The following is a 15,175-nucleotide window of genomic DNA, read 5'->3' as shown; positions in this document are numbered from 1 at the left end:
TCTAAAAAAATATGCATCAATATAATAAAGACATATCCTAGAACAGGGGTGGGCAATTAATTTTTACAAGGGGCCACATGAGAAACCTGAATTGTGTCAGAGGGCCAAACCAACGATAATATTTTAGGGATGCACTGAAATGAAAATTCAATTCAAAAGCCAATGAAATCCATAATTTTTTGTGTTATGCCTTTTGCCTTGGCACCATCACTGGAAAACTTTCCTGCCTTTTCAAAAACGTCCTCTGCAGACGGAGTGCGCATGCTCGGATTGACTTTACTTTTCTGCGCTTATGGAAACTTATGCCGGGGGACCAGTCTGTGTATTGTATATACACATGTTATAAAGGTAGTAAAGAGAAAGATTACTCCACAGTGCTTTTACTGTTTCACCCTCCTGTTATTATGAGGACACTATACGGAGAAAACAGGGGTGAAAATGGTTTGAAAAGTCGTTATTTCCACATTTTAGTAGACAATTTCCTAGTTATCTGCTAATCGGTAAGAATGTTCAGTTTTCTTTCATCATCTCGTGTTCGACATCCACCTATGGGAAGGGCATCCGTACCTGACCTCTGCAGAAGCATCCAATTGCACCAAGTCTGGCTTGACAGACAGGAGCACGTGCCCTATGGCAGGTAAGGCAACACCCCTTGGATTTAGAGAAAGCATACAACAGGGTGCCAAGAGAGGAGTTGTGGTATTGTATGAGGAAGTCAGGTGTGTCAGAAAAGTATGTAAGGGTGGTGCAGGACATGTATGAGAACAGTGTGACAGCAGTGAAGTGTGCAGTAGGAACGACAGACTGGATCAAGGTGAAGGGTGGACTGCATCAAGGATTGGCCCTGAGCCCTTTCCTGTTTGCAGTGGTGATGGACAGGTTGACCCACGAGGTCAGACAGGAGTCTCCCTGGACTATGATGTTTGCGGATGATATTGTCATTTGTGGTGAGAGTAGTGAGCAGGTTGAGAAGATCCTGGAGAGGTGGAGGTACACGCTGGAGAGAAGGGGAATGAAAGTCAGTAGGAGTAAGACACAGTACATGTGTGTAAATGAGAGGGAGGGCAGTGAAGTGGTGTGGTTGCAGGGAGAAGAGGTGGAGAAGGTGGAAGAGTTCAGGTACCTGGGGTCAACAGTGCAAAGTAATAGAGAGTGTGTTAGAGAAGTAAAGAAAAGAGTGCAGGCAGGGTGGAGTGTGTGGAGAAGAGTGACAGGAGTGATTTGTGATAGAAGAGTATCTGCAAGAATGAAAGGGAAGGTTTATAGGTCTGTGGTGAGACCTGCGATGTTGTATGGATTGGAGACAGTGGCATTGAGTAAAAGACAGGAGGCAGAGTTGGAGGTAGCAGAGCTGAAGATGTTAAGGTTTTCGTTGGGAATGACAAGGATGGACAAGATTAGAAATGAGTTTATTAGAGGGACAGGGCATGTTGGACATTTTGGTGACAAGGTGAAGGAGGCGAGATTGAGATGGTTTGGAGGGACATGAGTTATATCGGTAGGAGAATGCTGAGGATGGAGCCACCAGGAAGGAGGAAAAGATGAAGATCAAGGAGGAGGTTCATGGATGTGGTAAGGGAAGACATGCAGGTAGTTGGTGTGAAAGAGGCAGATGTAGAGGACAGGGTGGTATGGAGACGGATGATCCGCTGTGGCGACGCCTAATGGGAGCAGCCGAAAGAAGAAGCAGAAGAAGAAGAAGAAGAAGAAGAAGAAGAAGATTTTAGACGTATTGCGAGGTAACTGAGCGAAAGTCAGTGAGAGTCCGAATAAAACACATTTAAACATGTCCAGATGTAACTGCATCACATTCCTGCAAAATTAATTATCCACAATTAATAAAAACCACATTACTAATAAATTCTGGAAAAACGTTAAGCAATTTATAATCTGCAAAAGTCTGAGTACTTTATTTAAGAACTTTTAATTATTTTTAGCAATAAATAACAATATATAGAATATTCATTTACATAGTACGAATAAATACATTCTTTTAGAAAAACCAAAAATAATTTAATGGAAAATTTTGTATGAGCAAGTAGCTTATATGCAGGTGGAATTGTGTGATTTGATATGAATTTCTATATTTCGCTATAAATCTAAACATTTCCACACGGTGTCGCTAATTCTCGCTGTGCCTAAAAAGTTTAACTTTATAATTCTACACATGGGTCAGAGGTCCTTTATAGAGACTGTTGTAGGGAGAAATTTCTTTGATATTAACAGTTTTTAAAATGACAGCTTTCCTCTGTCTCAGTCCAGCTTCAGTCTGGTCTTCTAGAGGTTCTGTACTACCAGAGGTGGCAAAAGTACACACATCCTTTATTTAAGTAGAAGTACAGATACTCATGTTTTAAAATACTCGGGTAAAAGTTGAAGTACTGATTATATCTTTTTACTTAAGTGAAAGTAAAGAAGTCTTGGGTCTGACATGTACTTAAGTAAAAAGTAGTTATTACTTCTACCTGTTTTAGCTGTTAACTGGACCTCACATCAGATAGATAGATAGATAGATAGATAGATAGATAGATAGATAGATAGATAGATAGATAGATAGATAGATAGATAGATAGATAGATAGATAGATAGATAGATAGATAGATAGATAGATAGATAGATAGGCGTAAATTTCATTTAACAGTAGGGGGGACAATAAATATAAAATTTCTCAGGAGCCATTTTTGAAGGGGGACACAAATAATACAGTCAAATTGTACTTATAAAGACACAGTGTCCCCACAGTGAAAAACTTTGCTTTCATTATTGTAGCATGGAGACTGCGTCATTATGGTTATTTTAAGTTTAAGTTTTTCTCAGGTTCAATGACAACTGCTAACTCTGCCGCTCCCGGCTTCAATTACACACACCTGGGACTCGATAATCACTCATCCCCGGTACCTACATATACCCCTCGCTCACACTCACTCACTGTCCGTTATTGTTTGTATATGCATGTGTAAACGTATGTGTTTCTTCCCGGCGGACTCTACACTCGCTCTACGGCTGCGCATTCTCCCAAAGCGCACCTCGGATTACTCCTTTTCTCCCGTGTATTCGTTCCTGGACTGTGTGGTCCCTCCAGGGAGTACCAAGGATATTGCTCTCTGGGTTTCTAAGGACTGCCATGTGTGTATATGTGTATCTCTCTCTTCATTAAATTAAAGCGAACTGTACTCCGGCTTCCACCTCCGTTCATTCGCTGCATAACACCCAGCCAACATTGTCATGTAGGCCCCATGTGGGTTTTTGATGGGCTGTCACTTGGGCCCTGCATGGGCAACCCAAATGGGTCCCAGAGAAATTTGTCCATCGGCTCCACATAAAAAAAACATGCATCAATATAATTAAGACATATCCTAGAATCTCATTAGTGAATTGTTCCCACCTCTGCCTCGCACAGTAATAACTTATGACGGGGGACCAGTCATGGAGTCCAAAACTTATGAATGTAACAATTAAAATATCAACCTTGCGTCTGAACTTGACTCTTAAACAAATACTTGGCTATTGCCAAAAGCCAGTGATTGAACAATGATTCTGATCAGCTGTAAGATGTAAGTCACACCTAGGATCACAGTGGACCAGAAAGATCAATGCACTGCAACTGAAGAAAACATGTGCAAATAGAAAAAACACCAGCAAATTCATAAAACATCTTCATCAGTTAAACAACACGTGCTGCAAATCCTCACAACGCAACTAAATACAGAAACGTCCTGCAAATCCTTTTATCACCTCTACCTATTTCACCTTAATCACATTAAAATAATGTTAAGTATTGTCACAGTTTCCTCAGAGCTTCTCTGTGTATTGTATATACACATGTTATAAAAGCTAGTAAAGAGAAAGAGACTCCACAGTGCTTTTACTGTTTCACCCTCCTGTTATTATGAGGACACTATATGGAGAAAACACGGGTGAAAATGGTGTGAAAAGTCGTTATTTCCACATTTTAGAAGACAATTTCCTAGTTATCTGCTAATCGTTAAGAATGTTTTCCACAGGTGTTTATCTCTGAGGTAAACCAGTTCACTCTCCACACTTACCTTCGTTATATCGTGCATGTAACCTTAATTACCACACAATCTTTCAGAAGTATACATTAAATAAAAACAACAGTAAAATGTGATTAATTTAAAACAAAAGATAATTTCTTACCGTGACAGAGATGTCAGGTTATCCAGGTCAGGACAGGTGCTCCAGTGTAGTGAGTGATGACGGTTTCTTCAGAATCAGAAGACGGGAGACACAGGAGCCAATGAGAGACACAGGAGCCAATGAGAGACTCTGTTAGCTGCACAACCAATTTTTTTTTTTTTAAGGTCATATCATGTTATTGTTAATATATTAATTTTTTTTTTATCTGTTGATGTTATAAAACACGCAAAAAAAAACGTATCAATTGAATTTATCATCAATCGAATTATTGAATGATAGATTTCTTTTGAGAAATATAGATAAATATAGCCCAAATGTGGCCCATACAGTGCGCTTGAATAAACAAAATGGGCTGCCTAACTGGGGCCCACCTTCAGCCCATCAAAGTGCCCACTCTGACCCCATGCCCACATGATGCCCATATAACCCAGATAAAACCCATGTGGGGCCGACATGGACATGTTGGCTGGGAAGTTAGTGGATGAGATACATTATTCAGCAAAGTGGACATTTTATGAAAATTAATACATTTAATTTACATTACAAATACAACATTTGATCAAACATTTATGACTTATGATTTTATCCGGTGGTTGATTTGTTTGTAGAAACCTGCACTTAAAAAATGCAAATGTGGTTCCTTTTATTTATTTATTTATTTATTTATTTATTTATTTATTTATTTATTTTTAATAAAGGCTCTGGCATGGAGAAGCTGGTGTTGGATCTATGATGATCTCAAATGTTGAGCTATTTTATGAGTTGCTCAGAAGCTCCTGGTTCCACGAAGTCAACTGACTGTATAAGACTGTAGAAAGGACATTTCTCATAATCACACACACTCCAGTACTCATGTTAGTTCTCACTCTCCAGTGTTTTGTGTTGTTTTAAGATTTATAATCACACTCTTCATATCACCCAATGAGGATGGGTTCCCCTTTTGTGTCTGGTTCCTCTCAAGGTTTCTTCCTTATTCATTTAAGGGAGTTTTTCCTTGCTACAGTTTCCCCAGGCTTCTCCTCAGGGATAAATACACATCATTCATTTTAATTTTTAAGTTCTGTAAAGCTGCTTTGAGACAATGTACATTGTGAAAACCGCTAAAGAAATAAACTTAAACATAAAGTTGAATTGTAGTTATTAATAAAGTTATATTTTTTATCTCATTATTTTTAATTTCATAACTTTTGGTTTAATTAAAGTAGATAATTATATCTCAAAATCAATTTCATTTCATCTAATCCAATTAAAATTTCAAGATATATTCATGTTTTAGATAAATTGATCTAAGGTAAAACAAAATAACACATCTGTAAAAAAATTAACTGTTTACTATTTATTTTACTATTTTACTCAAATTGGCTATGATGATATAATAATCTATTATATCATTGATAAAATACAACTTAATAAAATATTAATGCATATTTAAGTCCAATTTTAGATGTAATGTGAGATAAATACTGAGCGAAAGTCAGTGAGAGTCCAATAAAAATGCATTTAAACAGTCCAGGTGTAACTGCATCCTGTAAAATTAATTATCCACAATTAATAACAACCACATTACTAATAAATTCTGGAAGAATCTTAAGCAACTTATAATCTGCAAAAGTCTGAGTACTAAATTATTTTTAGCAATAAATTACAATATATAGAATAATCGTTTTTATTTATTTATTTACAAATAACACTGCTGGGTAACAAACTCAAAACTACATAATCCTGATACACAACACAGTTTTTATTTTTACAATAAACTGTTTAGTTCCTTTATTAAACACACTTTCAGAAATAATATTAATCTTTTAATCTGCAATATTTCATTAATAATCTGGAATAAAACTCGGCTCTAAATGATCTGATTCACTTTTACAGAGAACTGAACTGGGAGGATCTTTAGAGGAGGTTCTTTACCATAAACACTTAGTAATGGCAGTAATTTATCAGTAAATGTGTGTGTGAAAGTGTGAATGTGTGTGTTAGTGACAGGATTAGAGAAGGACAGATTTCCTCTTTCCCAGTCCAACTTCACTCTGATCCTCTGGAGTTTCTGTGCTACTGAGAGCAGAGTCCATGTTTGTGGTGTAGAACGTGCTCCATATTTACCATTATAATACCACAGACACCAGATTCCACTTCTGGAGAACACATTCCCCTTCCTCTCAGCAGATTCTGTCATCACACCCAATAACCATCTAGTACAGTCTCCAACTTCAACATCCCAGCAGTGTGTTCCTGAGTTAAAGCCCTCAGAACCCAGAATACAGCAAAATTCATCAAATCTCTCTGGAACATCAGGAAGATTCTGTTCCTCATCACTGAATCTCGCACTGGTCAGATCATCAGATACACTGAGTTCAGGATGAACAGTGTTGGGATCCAGAGTGACAGGTGCTGAAACAAACACACACACACACACACACACACACACACACACACACACACACACACACACACACACACACACACTTTAAATCGCTGAATGTTTCGTTCGTTAACGGGCAAAAAAAGACCTTTCAAAATAAAAGTCTTTATTAAATAAAAAGTTTTATTTATATGCATTAAACATTCAGAGGACGTCCCCAGAACGTTTCACAGTAGCTTGAAGTCTCCAGCAACTTTGGGATGTGCAGACTGTTGTTTGTTGATAGCTGTGTGCAGTTCCTCCATAGCTGATTTTCATTACAGAATCATGAGTGTTTTAAATGCAGTGCTGCCTGAGGGCCTGAAGATCACAGGCGTTCAATATTGATTTTCACCCTTGTCCCTTGTGCAAAGAATCTTGAGATTTCAGTGGATTCCTTGAAACTTTTGACTCTGTTATTTACTTTAAATTTTGAAATATTCAGCTGCAATTTTATGTTGAAGTATATTATTCTGAAATTCTTCTGTATTTGGTATGAAGAATCTCAACTAATGATCCTCCTAGTTCAGTGCTCTGTAAAAGTGAATCATATCAGATATAGCTTAGAGTTTAGTTCGAGTTTTATTCTAGTTTATTAATAAAATATTTAATATTAAAATATTTATATATTTTTTTTACAGAAATACTTAACAGTTCAGTTTTTTACAGATATAAATTAGTGGAAAGTAATGAAGTACAAATACTTCGTTATTGTACTTAAGTAGATTTTTTTTTGGTACAGAAGCAGTACTATACTAAACTGTTTTTTTGGAGCAAACTCTTGTTATCACTCATTAAATTTTTTTACACAAATATCTGTACTTCCTTCTTTTTCCATTTTGAAACCAGACTTATTCCTTTAGTTTTAATCTATTGGGTGACATCAATATTTTTTCTTCTAATTGTGAGCCATTTTCAGCACATCAACCTATCTCTTTCATTGCGTACCTGACTTAATCCACTTTTTAATACCACCACTATCACATCACAATTAGAGAAACCATCAATACTATACAAAAACGCAATATAACAACGGGTGGCATTACACAAAGTGGCATTTCACATATAGAGGGTGAATACCATTTTCCACTCTCACAAATGTTAGTTACAAATCTTTAACTGCATTTTCAAAACTGCATTCTAACTTTTCAATTAAAAATATTCCTTCACCCTTATGAGTCAAATGATCTCCATGTAAATCAGGCGATAAACTGCTTTTATTGCTAACCTCACAGGAATAATAAAATATATTTCTAATTAACATAATCTCATAAATTTCATCATCTTTATTTGCTGTACACAACATTCATCTGTTCGATCTGTAAATAAAACACAGTTCATGTGATTACAAAAAAGATTATTCATTCATTTTCTCCCGCTTATCCGTAATTCAGGTCGCGGGGGCAGCAGTCTAAGCAGGCCCCCGCCTTCGACTGCTGCCCAATCCTCACAGCACCGTCCCTTACGGTCCCTCCTGCGGGTGGTGAGCCCACGGGAAGGCGGCCCCACGTCACTCCGACATCACGGACCTTGATATTTCCCTCGTAAGGGACCCCCAGAGCATAGAGGATTAAGGGCCTTGCTCAAGGGCCCAAGAGTGGCAGCTTGGCGATACCGGGGCTTGAACCCCAGACCTTCCGATCGGCAACCCAGCGCCTTAACCGCTGGAGCCACCACTCCCCCCACAAAAAAGATTAGTTTATTTTTACTGCTGTATTGTAAATTGGACAATTCTTTCTTGTACATTTTTTTTTAATAGACTGCAGCATTTACAGGTCCCGAGGTACAGTTACATTTATATTTGATTACAAATCTCCACGTGATCATCAAATGTGTAGCTTCGTGAGAAGCATTAAAGATTCAGGAAATGGTTAAGTGGGTTATGTAACATTACCAAATTGAGGCAAAAACAGTTTACAAAATAACTTTTACATTATACTTTTGCAGTATGTGGTTTAAAAAAAAAAAAAAAAAAGCAGCTTTCACACAGCAATCTAACTCAGAAGAAGTGCAACATTTATTATACAGAATGAAAATTGGCTCTCAATAAAAATCATCAAATCATTATCATATCATGTTCGGATGAAGATAACTGCTGGTCCTCATTAAAAAGCAAGTTTTGTTTTTAAAACTTTACATCTATAATTTTTATTTAAGACACTTTAATACTGGCTGGTTTGATTACATAAAAAAGCCACTTGATATGATACTTTCCTAATAATTCAACTAACATTATTAGATAAATATTAGATCATTCATGTTGAATGAAAAACAAAAAAAATCAACAACTGTGTGGAATATAGAAGTTACATGGATTTAACTTGTGTACATTGAGATTAATATGAATGTGCTCAGGCATTAGACATTATAAGCAATCATGTCCTACTCCAATCAGGTAGTGATGTTAACCTGTCGTCTCGTTTACAGTGAGAAAGTAATTGTGAATGTATTATAGTAGCTGTCTCTCAATTCCATTATACTTGGGGAAAAAAATCCCATTCTAGCAGCATACAACATGATCAGTGTCTAGAACGTTACAAGCAGCACATCTCCATCTCTATACAGTACTGAAATCCAAGATAAATTTTAACATTGCATAAAGTTAGTATTTGGTTATTATCTCGTAATGATTTTAGATGTGTGGTTCAGTCACAGTCAGTCAGCAAGCCATTCATTCATTCATTCATTCACAAGTCGTTCCTGCTCTACACATTAATGACATTGTGTCCTCTGAAGCAAGATTGTTATTGCATGTATGAGCATAAGGCAGTCTAAATTAAATTGGAAGTGAAACCCTACAGGACCACAGCATTGACTGTTATTTCTGGATCCTCAATGTCTGCTTTACTCTGCACCATTCTCAGCTCTAGCTCTGCAGGACTTGGTCTCCGGTCAGGACCAGCTGCCTCTGATGAAGAAAATGAGAGAAGTTTTTCGGTTAACATTATGTGTTTACTGGCAACAATATGCAGACATAATATTCTGTTTCGGTCACATCCAACATCAATAGCCGAGTGCCTTTTTAGTCACAGCCTTATGGCAATATAAGATTTGGTTTTACCCCTGGCATAGGTAATAGTCCTTTTAATGACATGCTGCATCACAGAAACAGTCTTCTCACAGGCTTTCTGTTAAAAAACAAAACATAAGCATGATTTTTGCAGTTAAAGATTTACATTTACATTTGCGGCATTTAGCAGATGCCCTTATCCAGAGCGACGTACAAAAGTGCTTTGAGTTCTATTGCAATGAATAAATCTACACTGGTAATCCAGATTACAAACTTAATATAAATATAACTCTTGAATTCTACAAAGCAAACTTGGAAAGTGTTTCAGGAAGAGGTAGGTCTTCAATCTTTGCTTGAAGATAGTCAGGGACTCTGCTGTACGGAAATCTAGGGATTGAATCATCTAAAGATCTAAAGATCATCTACAGAGATTCAAATGCAGTGTTTCTAAAGCAATGGTGATATGAGCTCAAATTCACTCTACACACTATTAAAATAAACAATATGCTATCAGCTGTACGGAAATCAGAATGTACACTGTATGTGCAAAATATTTGGACACCTGACTTTTTATGCCGTATGTGGTTCTTCCTCAAACTACTGCCACACAATTGCACAGAATTTATTTGGATGCAGAAGCATTAAATTCTTCCTTTAATTGAACTAGAAGAGTCAAAACTGTTCGAGCATGACAATGGCACTGTGCATGACAATGGCACTGTGCACTGGCTGAACTGGAGCCAGTACAAACTACATCGATAGTGTGTACAGTGACTCCTTTTTTTTTCCAGACAAAGATGCTCATCGAAAGACATAAAACAAGGAAGCATCATTAAAGAAAATGACATTATTGTTTATGTCGGTGAATCAGAACATGCAGTTTTGACTATTACTAATCAGGTAACATAATAAGCAGAACATGTTGTATTTAGATTGACTCATACTTTAAGGTCATTAGGGTGGTTGTGTGTCCATGCCAGCAGCATAGCAGCAAACAGATCACCAGTGCCCACAAACACAGCATCTACTTTGGGAATGTCCATTCGGATTCGTTTTGTCTCTTTACTGCCATCTGCATTCACTAAAACACAATCATAGACAAACATGTCAGAGTTTGCCACAGGCAATGTGTAAAAACAAAAACCTGTATGCTTCATAGGAATCCATTTTACATCTGAAAAGTGGCCACTGGCTTTAGTTAATAAACTGTTAATAGTGTTACGTTTAATTAAGAAATCTATACACACACATACATACATACATACATTTATTCATACATACATACACTTTTCAAAATATGTCTTTAAATCAACAGTCACGTACAATACAATTTATTATTTCTATTTACAAATATTGCCGGAATAAAAGTTTATATGCAGTATATGTCCACTAGACTTTAACGAGGTTGCTGGATCAGATCTTGAAGTGTAGGTTTTTTGTTTATTAAAAAAAAAAAAAAAAAAAGACTGTTGCCCACGGTACTATTCAATGGTACTTTTTTGCATAGAATGTAACCCCCACAAGTATAAAAGTTGCACATACACATTGCACATACACATTACCCTTCTGTTTAATAAACATTTAATGGTAATTTATATTTAAATAAATATAAAAATGTTTAAATATGTTTAACTGTCACAATGCTTTGATCCAGAAACAAAGCTGGAATTATACTGGATACCCTTATGCTTATGAGATCATACCCACAACACCTCACTGTAATTTCTCTTTCATACCACTCACAGGTTTTACTACTAACAAAAGTATATAATATACAATTTAAAAATGCTTTCTGACCGAACAACAATTTACTTACAAATCTGTACATTCACCAAATCTATACTTCACACTTACATTTAGCTTTATCAGTCCCAAACTTAAGTCTGTGGCTTAGATATGCTGAGAAAAAGTTGCTAGTGAGGATCAGCAGTATCTAATCCCATAACAGTTTCATATACTTGATATAAGATATAAATTATCGACACAACCGTGATAAATTGGCTTAAAGGAAGAAAAAAGATTTTTCACCTTAATTGTAAAACTGTAACCTATACAATTCAAACGACAAACAACTAGAAATGTTTTAGGTGGAAAAAAAGAAAACGCCCCAAAAAAAAAACAATCACGTTCAAACATGTTTAATACAAAAAAATATAAACCTGCCATGACTGATTAAACCCAAATGTGCTGCAGTTCTTAAAGAGTTTTCTCAGCAACATTCAATTAGAAAATCTTGTAAAGGATTTTATTGTTGAATCAGGAGAGGGTTCTGTAATGTGGTTTGGCATAACAGTGACATTATTAAGAACAGAATGTAGTCTAAAATTTATGAGAAGATCAGGTAAAAACTGGTGAGGGAAGCTCAAAGAGTCCTGCAGCAACATTGCTTTTTTGTCTGCTGTAACTGGGGAAGTAATCAAAATGGAAGGAACAATGAACAGCTCCAAATACCAGTTAAAGCTTAAATCATCTGCTTAAACATAAATGAAGTGGAATTTTACCCTTCAGCATGACAATGACTCAAAGCACACCTCAAAATCAACAAAGAAATGCCTTTAGAAGAACAAGCTCAAGGTTTTGAATGACTAAAGCCAAAGTCCTGATCTGTGAACTGGCCCGACGAGGCCTATGAGGATGCAAAAGCAGTTCAAAATCTGAGACTCCCTATGAAATTGGCAGTCTGACAGTGTTAAAATACTTTTTTGAAGTAGATCGGTAAAAGCAAGTCAAAGCTGCTTTAACTAAAGTATAGGTTTCGAGGTATGTGCACTTATGAAAGCAAATTATTGTACTTTCCATTTTCCCCCTAACACAATTATTAAAGTTTTTACTTTATATACTTCACAATGAAGGTACTGACATCCGATATATACTATATACTCAGGCAAATAAAAGGCTTCAGTTCAAATGCAAACCAAGCAAAGTATTTAACCAGTAAACAAAACTAATTACAGGATGAGAACAAATAAATGTATTTAAAAAATATACACATCATTCAGCATTTGTAGTTTGCATTAAACAACCTGAACCAGCTTTTTTTCCCTACATTCTGTGTTTTCACTCGTTATGGACAGTTAAATTAATTTATGCTAATTATTTAGCTAATTAGACCAGAAACTAAATACTGGACTTGAAATAATGGATCAGAAAGATTTTTCCAGGTTCTACCATCATTAGCATTACTCATTTATTACTTTCTTTTATGTAACTTCCTAACAAATTTCTAGACTATGAATACACACCTGTTGTCTGGCTCCCCAGTGCCACTAGATATTGATCTCCCAGAGGAGAGAGAAGGTCTGAACTAGTGATGACCACAGTGTCAGGACCCACAGCATGCAGCAGATCCATTGCCTACATGAGAGGAACAACCACAGACATTTATACAACAATATTTCAGTTATCTCTTCCTTAAAATATTATTACCTGACCTGTACCAAATCAGAATATCACAATCTACCCACATTACTGCTTATGTTGCTCCCAGTACACCTAATTCAACTTCTTATGAGTTTAATTATGAGCTGATGAAAACATTACATATGGGCATGTCTACAGTTTATTCTAAAGTGACAATAAGAACCTTAAAGGGAAAACTGTTATTCACAATAGTTATTCTTGCCATTATAGAATATAATTGTTTACTAAGTCCAACACACTTACCAATGATAGTCTTTAATTCCAAACTTAGCAGGTCATTAAGGAAACTTTATTTATAGAACACATTTAAAACAATGTATTTTGAGTAAACTGCTTATACATATATGTGCAGCACTTATATATATATACAGTGGAACCCGGTTATGTCGATGTCCTAGGGGGTTGCCAAAAAACATCGAGATAACCGATGATCGAGATAAACGAAAATCAATATGGCGGCAATATATTAACGTGCTTGAAATTTCTTTATGTACATGATGTGCGTTAATAAATGAGAATGTGCATGCACGTGTTTTTGGAGGGTTTTTTTACACAACAGCGTCGCTGCGATATGTTTGATGAAGGCATGCTATAAAAATGTACAAACATGTTTGTTAACTGTCAGGAATCCCCCTGCCACACCCCCTTCAGCGTTTCAGGTGTTTTCTCGGCCGCTTTCTCTGAAGCTCCCGGCTTCAATCACGCACATATGGTGCTCGTTTATCATCATCACCAGCTCCTATTTAAACTTCCACACTCTCACTGTCCGTTTTTGTTGGTATATGTTGGTTCACGGCGGTCGTTGTTATCGCTCATGCGTATCCCGGTGCGTGTCTTCCCACCGGCACTCTCTCAACGGCTGATCTTTTCTTCCCAAAGCGCACCCCCCCCTTGTGCTCGAGATATCAGGGTTCGGCGACATAAAAAAGTCGACATAACCGATAAAAAATGCTAAGAATAAGCGAGAATTTGGCGGTTCCACTTCAAAAACGTCGACTTAATAGGGTTGTCGAGTTAACCGAGGTGGAGATAAGTGGGTTCCACTATATATATATATAGACATACACAAAGACACACTATGCTCCCAAGTTTATAATTACCATAGCCAACACATTATTGCATTTGTACAAACATAGACTGAGTCAACTGTATTTTAAACTAATGTCATAGAAAATACAGGTTTTAATACAGATTTATTTGACCATATAAATGTTAAAATAATTCATCTGTATGGCACTTTCAGTAAACTCCCTGAAACTAAATAAGGAAACAAACTAAAAAAAAAACTTTTTTTGATGATGCCTGACAGTGTGATTAGGAATCAAATTGTGTGGAAATGATGGTTAAAATGTCTGGTCTTTAGAGAAAGGAGTCCAGAATCAGGATCAGTAGACCATGTCAGTAAGTCTTCAGCATTGGGGTTAAAAAATCCAATAGCAAATATTTACTTGATTAGCATTTCACATTGAGGTGTATTGAAGCCCAAATCACAGCATGGAAGTACACCTTTATGATATTAATTGATAGATTTAAAAGTTAAGTTTTGTAAAGCTGCTTTTAGATGTCCAAGATGTCAATGTCCACTTGTTTGCTTGAAAAGCACTATTGAAATAAACTTGAACTTGATATTAAAATACTGGACAGAGACTTACCTCAATTGCATCTTTTTCTGTACAAATTTTTTTTCCTGTCAGGAGCCTTTCGGGAAAAAAAAATATTCATTAGAAACTGTGTTATCATTTTATGTCTGCACCCAATAAAAAAAGAATATCTATCTATCTATTTATCTGTCTGTCTGTCTGTCTGTCCGTCCGTCCGTCCGTCCGTCCGTCCGTCCGTCCGTCCATGATGTTCTTCACTAGATTCCTCTCACTTTGTGATCCAGTTCATCCCAAAAGTTCAATAGCATTTAGGTGCGGTGACTGGGCAGATCATTCCAGCCAACTGTTTATCATCAAGTCATTAATCTTTCAAATCCATGTTTGATTGTGGGCGTGAGGCAGTTTTGTAACATCAAGTCGAAGATGGTACTGTGACTGCGACAGTCTTTCCCATCTGTGCGTCCAAAATATTTTATAAATATATGCTAAATATTTTTACAATTTTGTCGAAACGCTATCGTAATCACAAGATCGAAAAATCACAAGATCGAAAAGTCAAGCCATTGTAACTCAGGGACCATC

At 36.5% G+C, this 15,175-nt stretch overlaps 1 protein-coding gene across 4 annotated transcripts in view; it reads right to left on the bottom strand.

The window, feature by feature from the left end:
- pdxka (pyridoxal (pyridoxine, vitamin B6) kinase a) overlaps nt 1-15,175 on the bottom strand; it is a 37,238-nt gene that overhangs the window by 11,718 nt on the left and 10,345 nt on the right. For 2 of the 4 annotated variants that reach the window (XM_083537812.1, XM_083537811.1), the window contains 5 exons: nt 14,645-14,690; nt 12,815-12,926; nt 10,517-10,653; nt 9,624-9,690; nt 8,247-9,470 (listed from right to left, as the gene is read on the bottom strand). In XM_083537812.1, the coding sequence (XP_083393938.1) occupies nt 9,358-9,470; nt 9,624-9,690; nt 10,517-10,653; nt 12,815-12,926; nt 14,645-14,690 (475 nt within the window). In that variant the 3' untranslated portion in view covers nt 8,247-9,357. Of the gene's footprint in view, nt 1-8,246; nt 9,471-9,623; nt 9,691-10,516; nt 10,654-12,814; nt 12,927-14,644; nt 14,691-15,175 lie in introns of those variants that run through there. The other 2 variants (XR_014532896.1, XM_083537813.1) reach the window with 2 other exon arrangements.

This window comes from Silurus aristotelis, assembly GCF_946808225.1.
Source record: "Silurus aristotelis genome assembly, chromosome: 3".
NCBI lineage: Eukaryota > Metazoa > Chordata > Actinopteri > Siluriformes > Siluridae > Silurus > Silurus aristotelis.
Note: the sequence above shows the minus strand (reverse complement) of the source record. Positions and strands in the feature narration are given on the sequence as shown.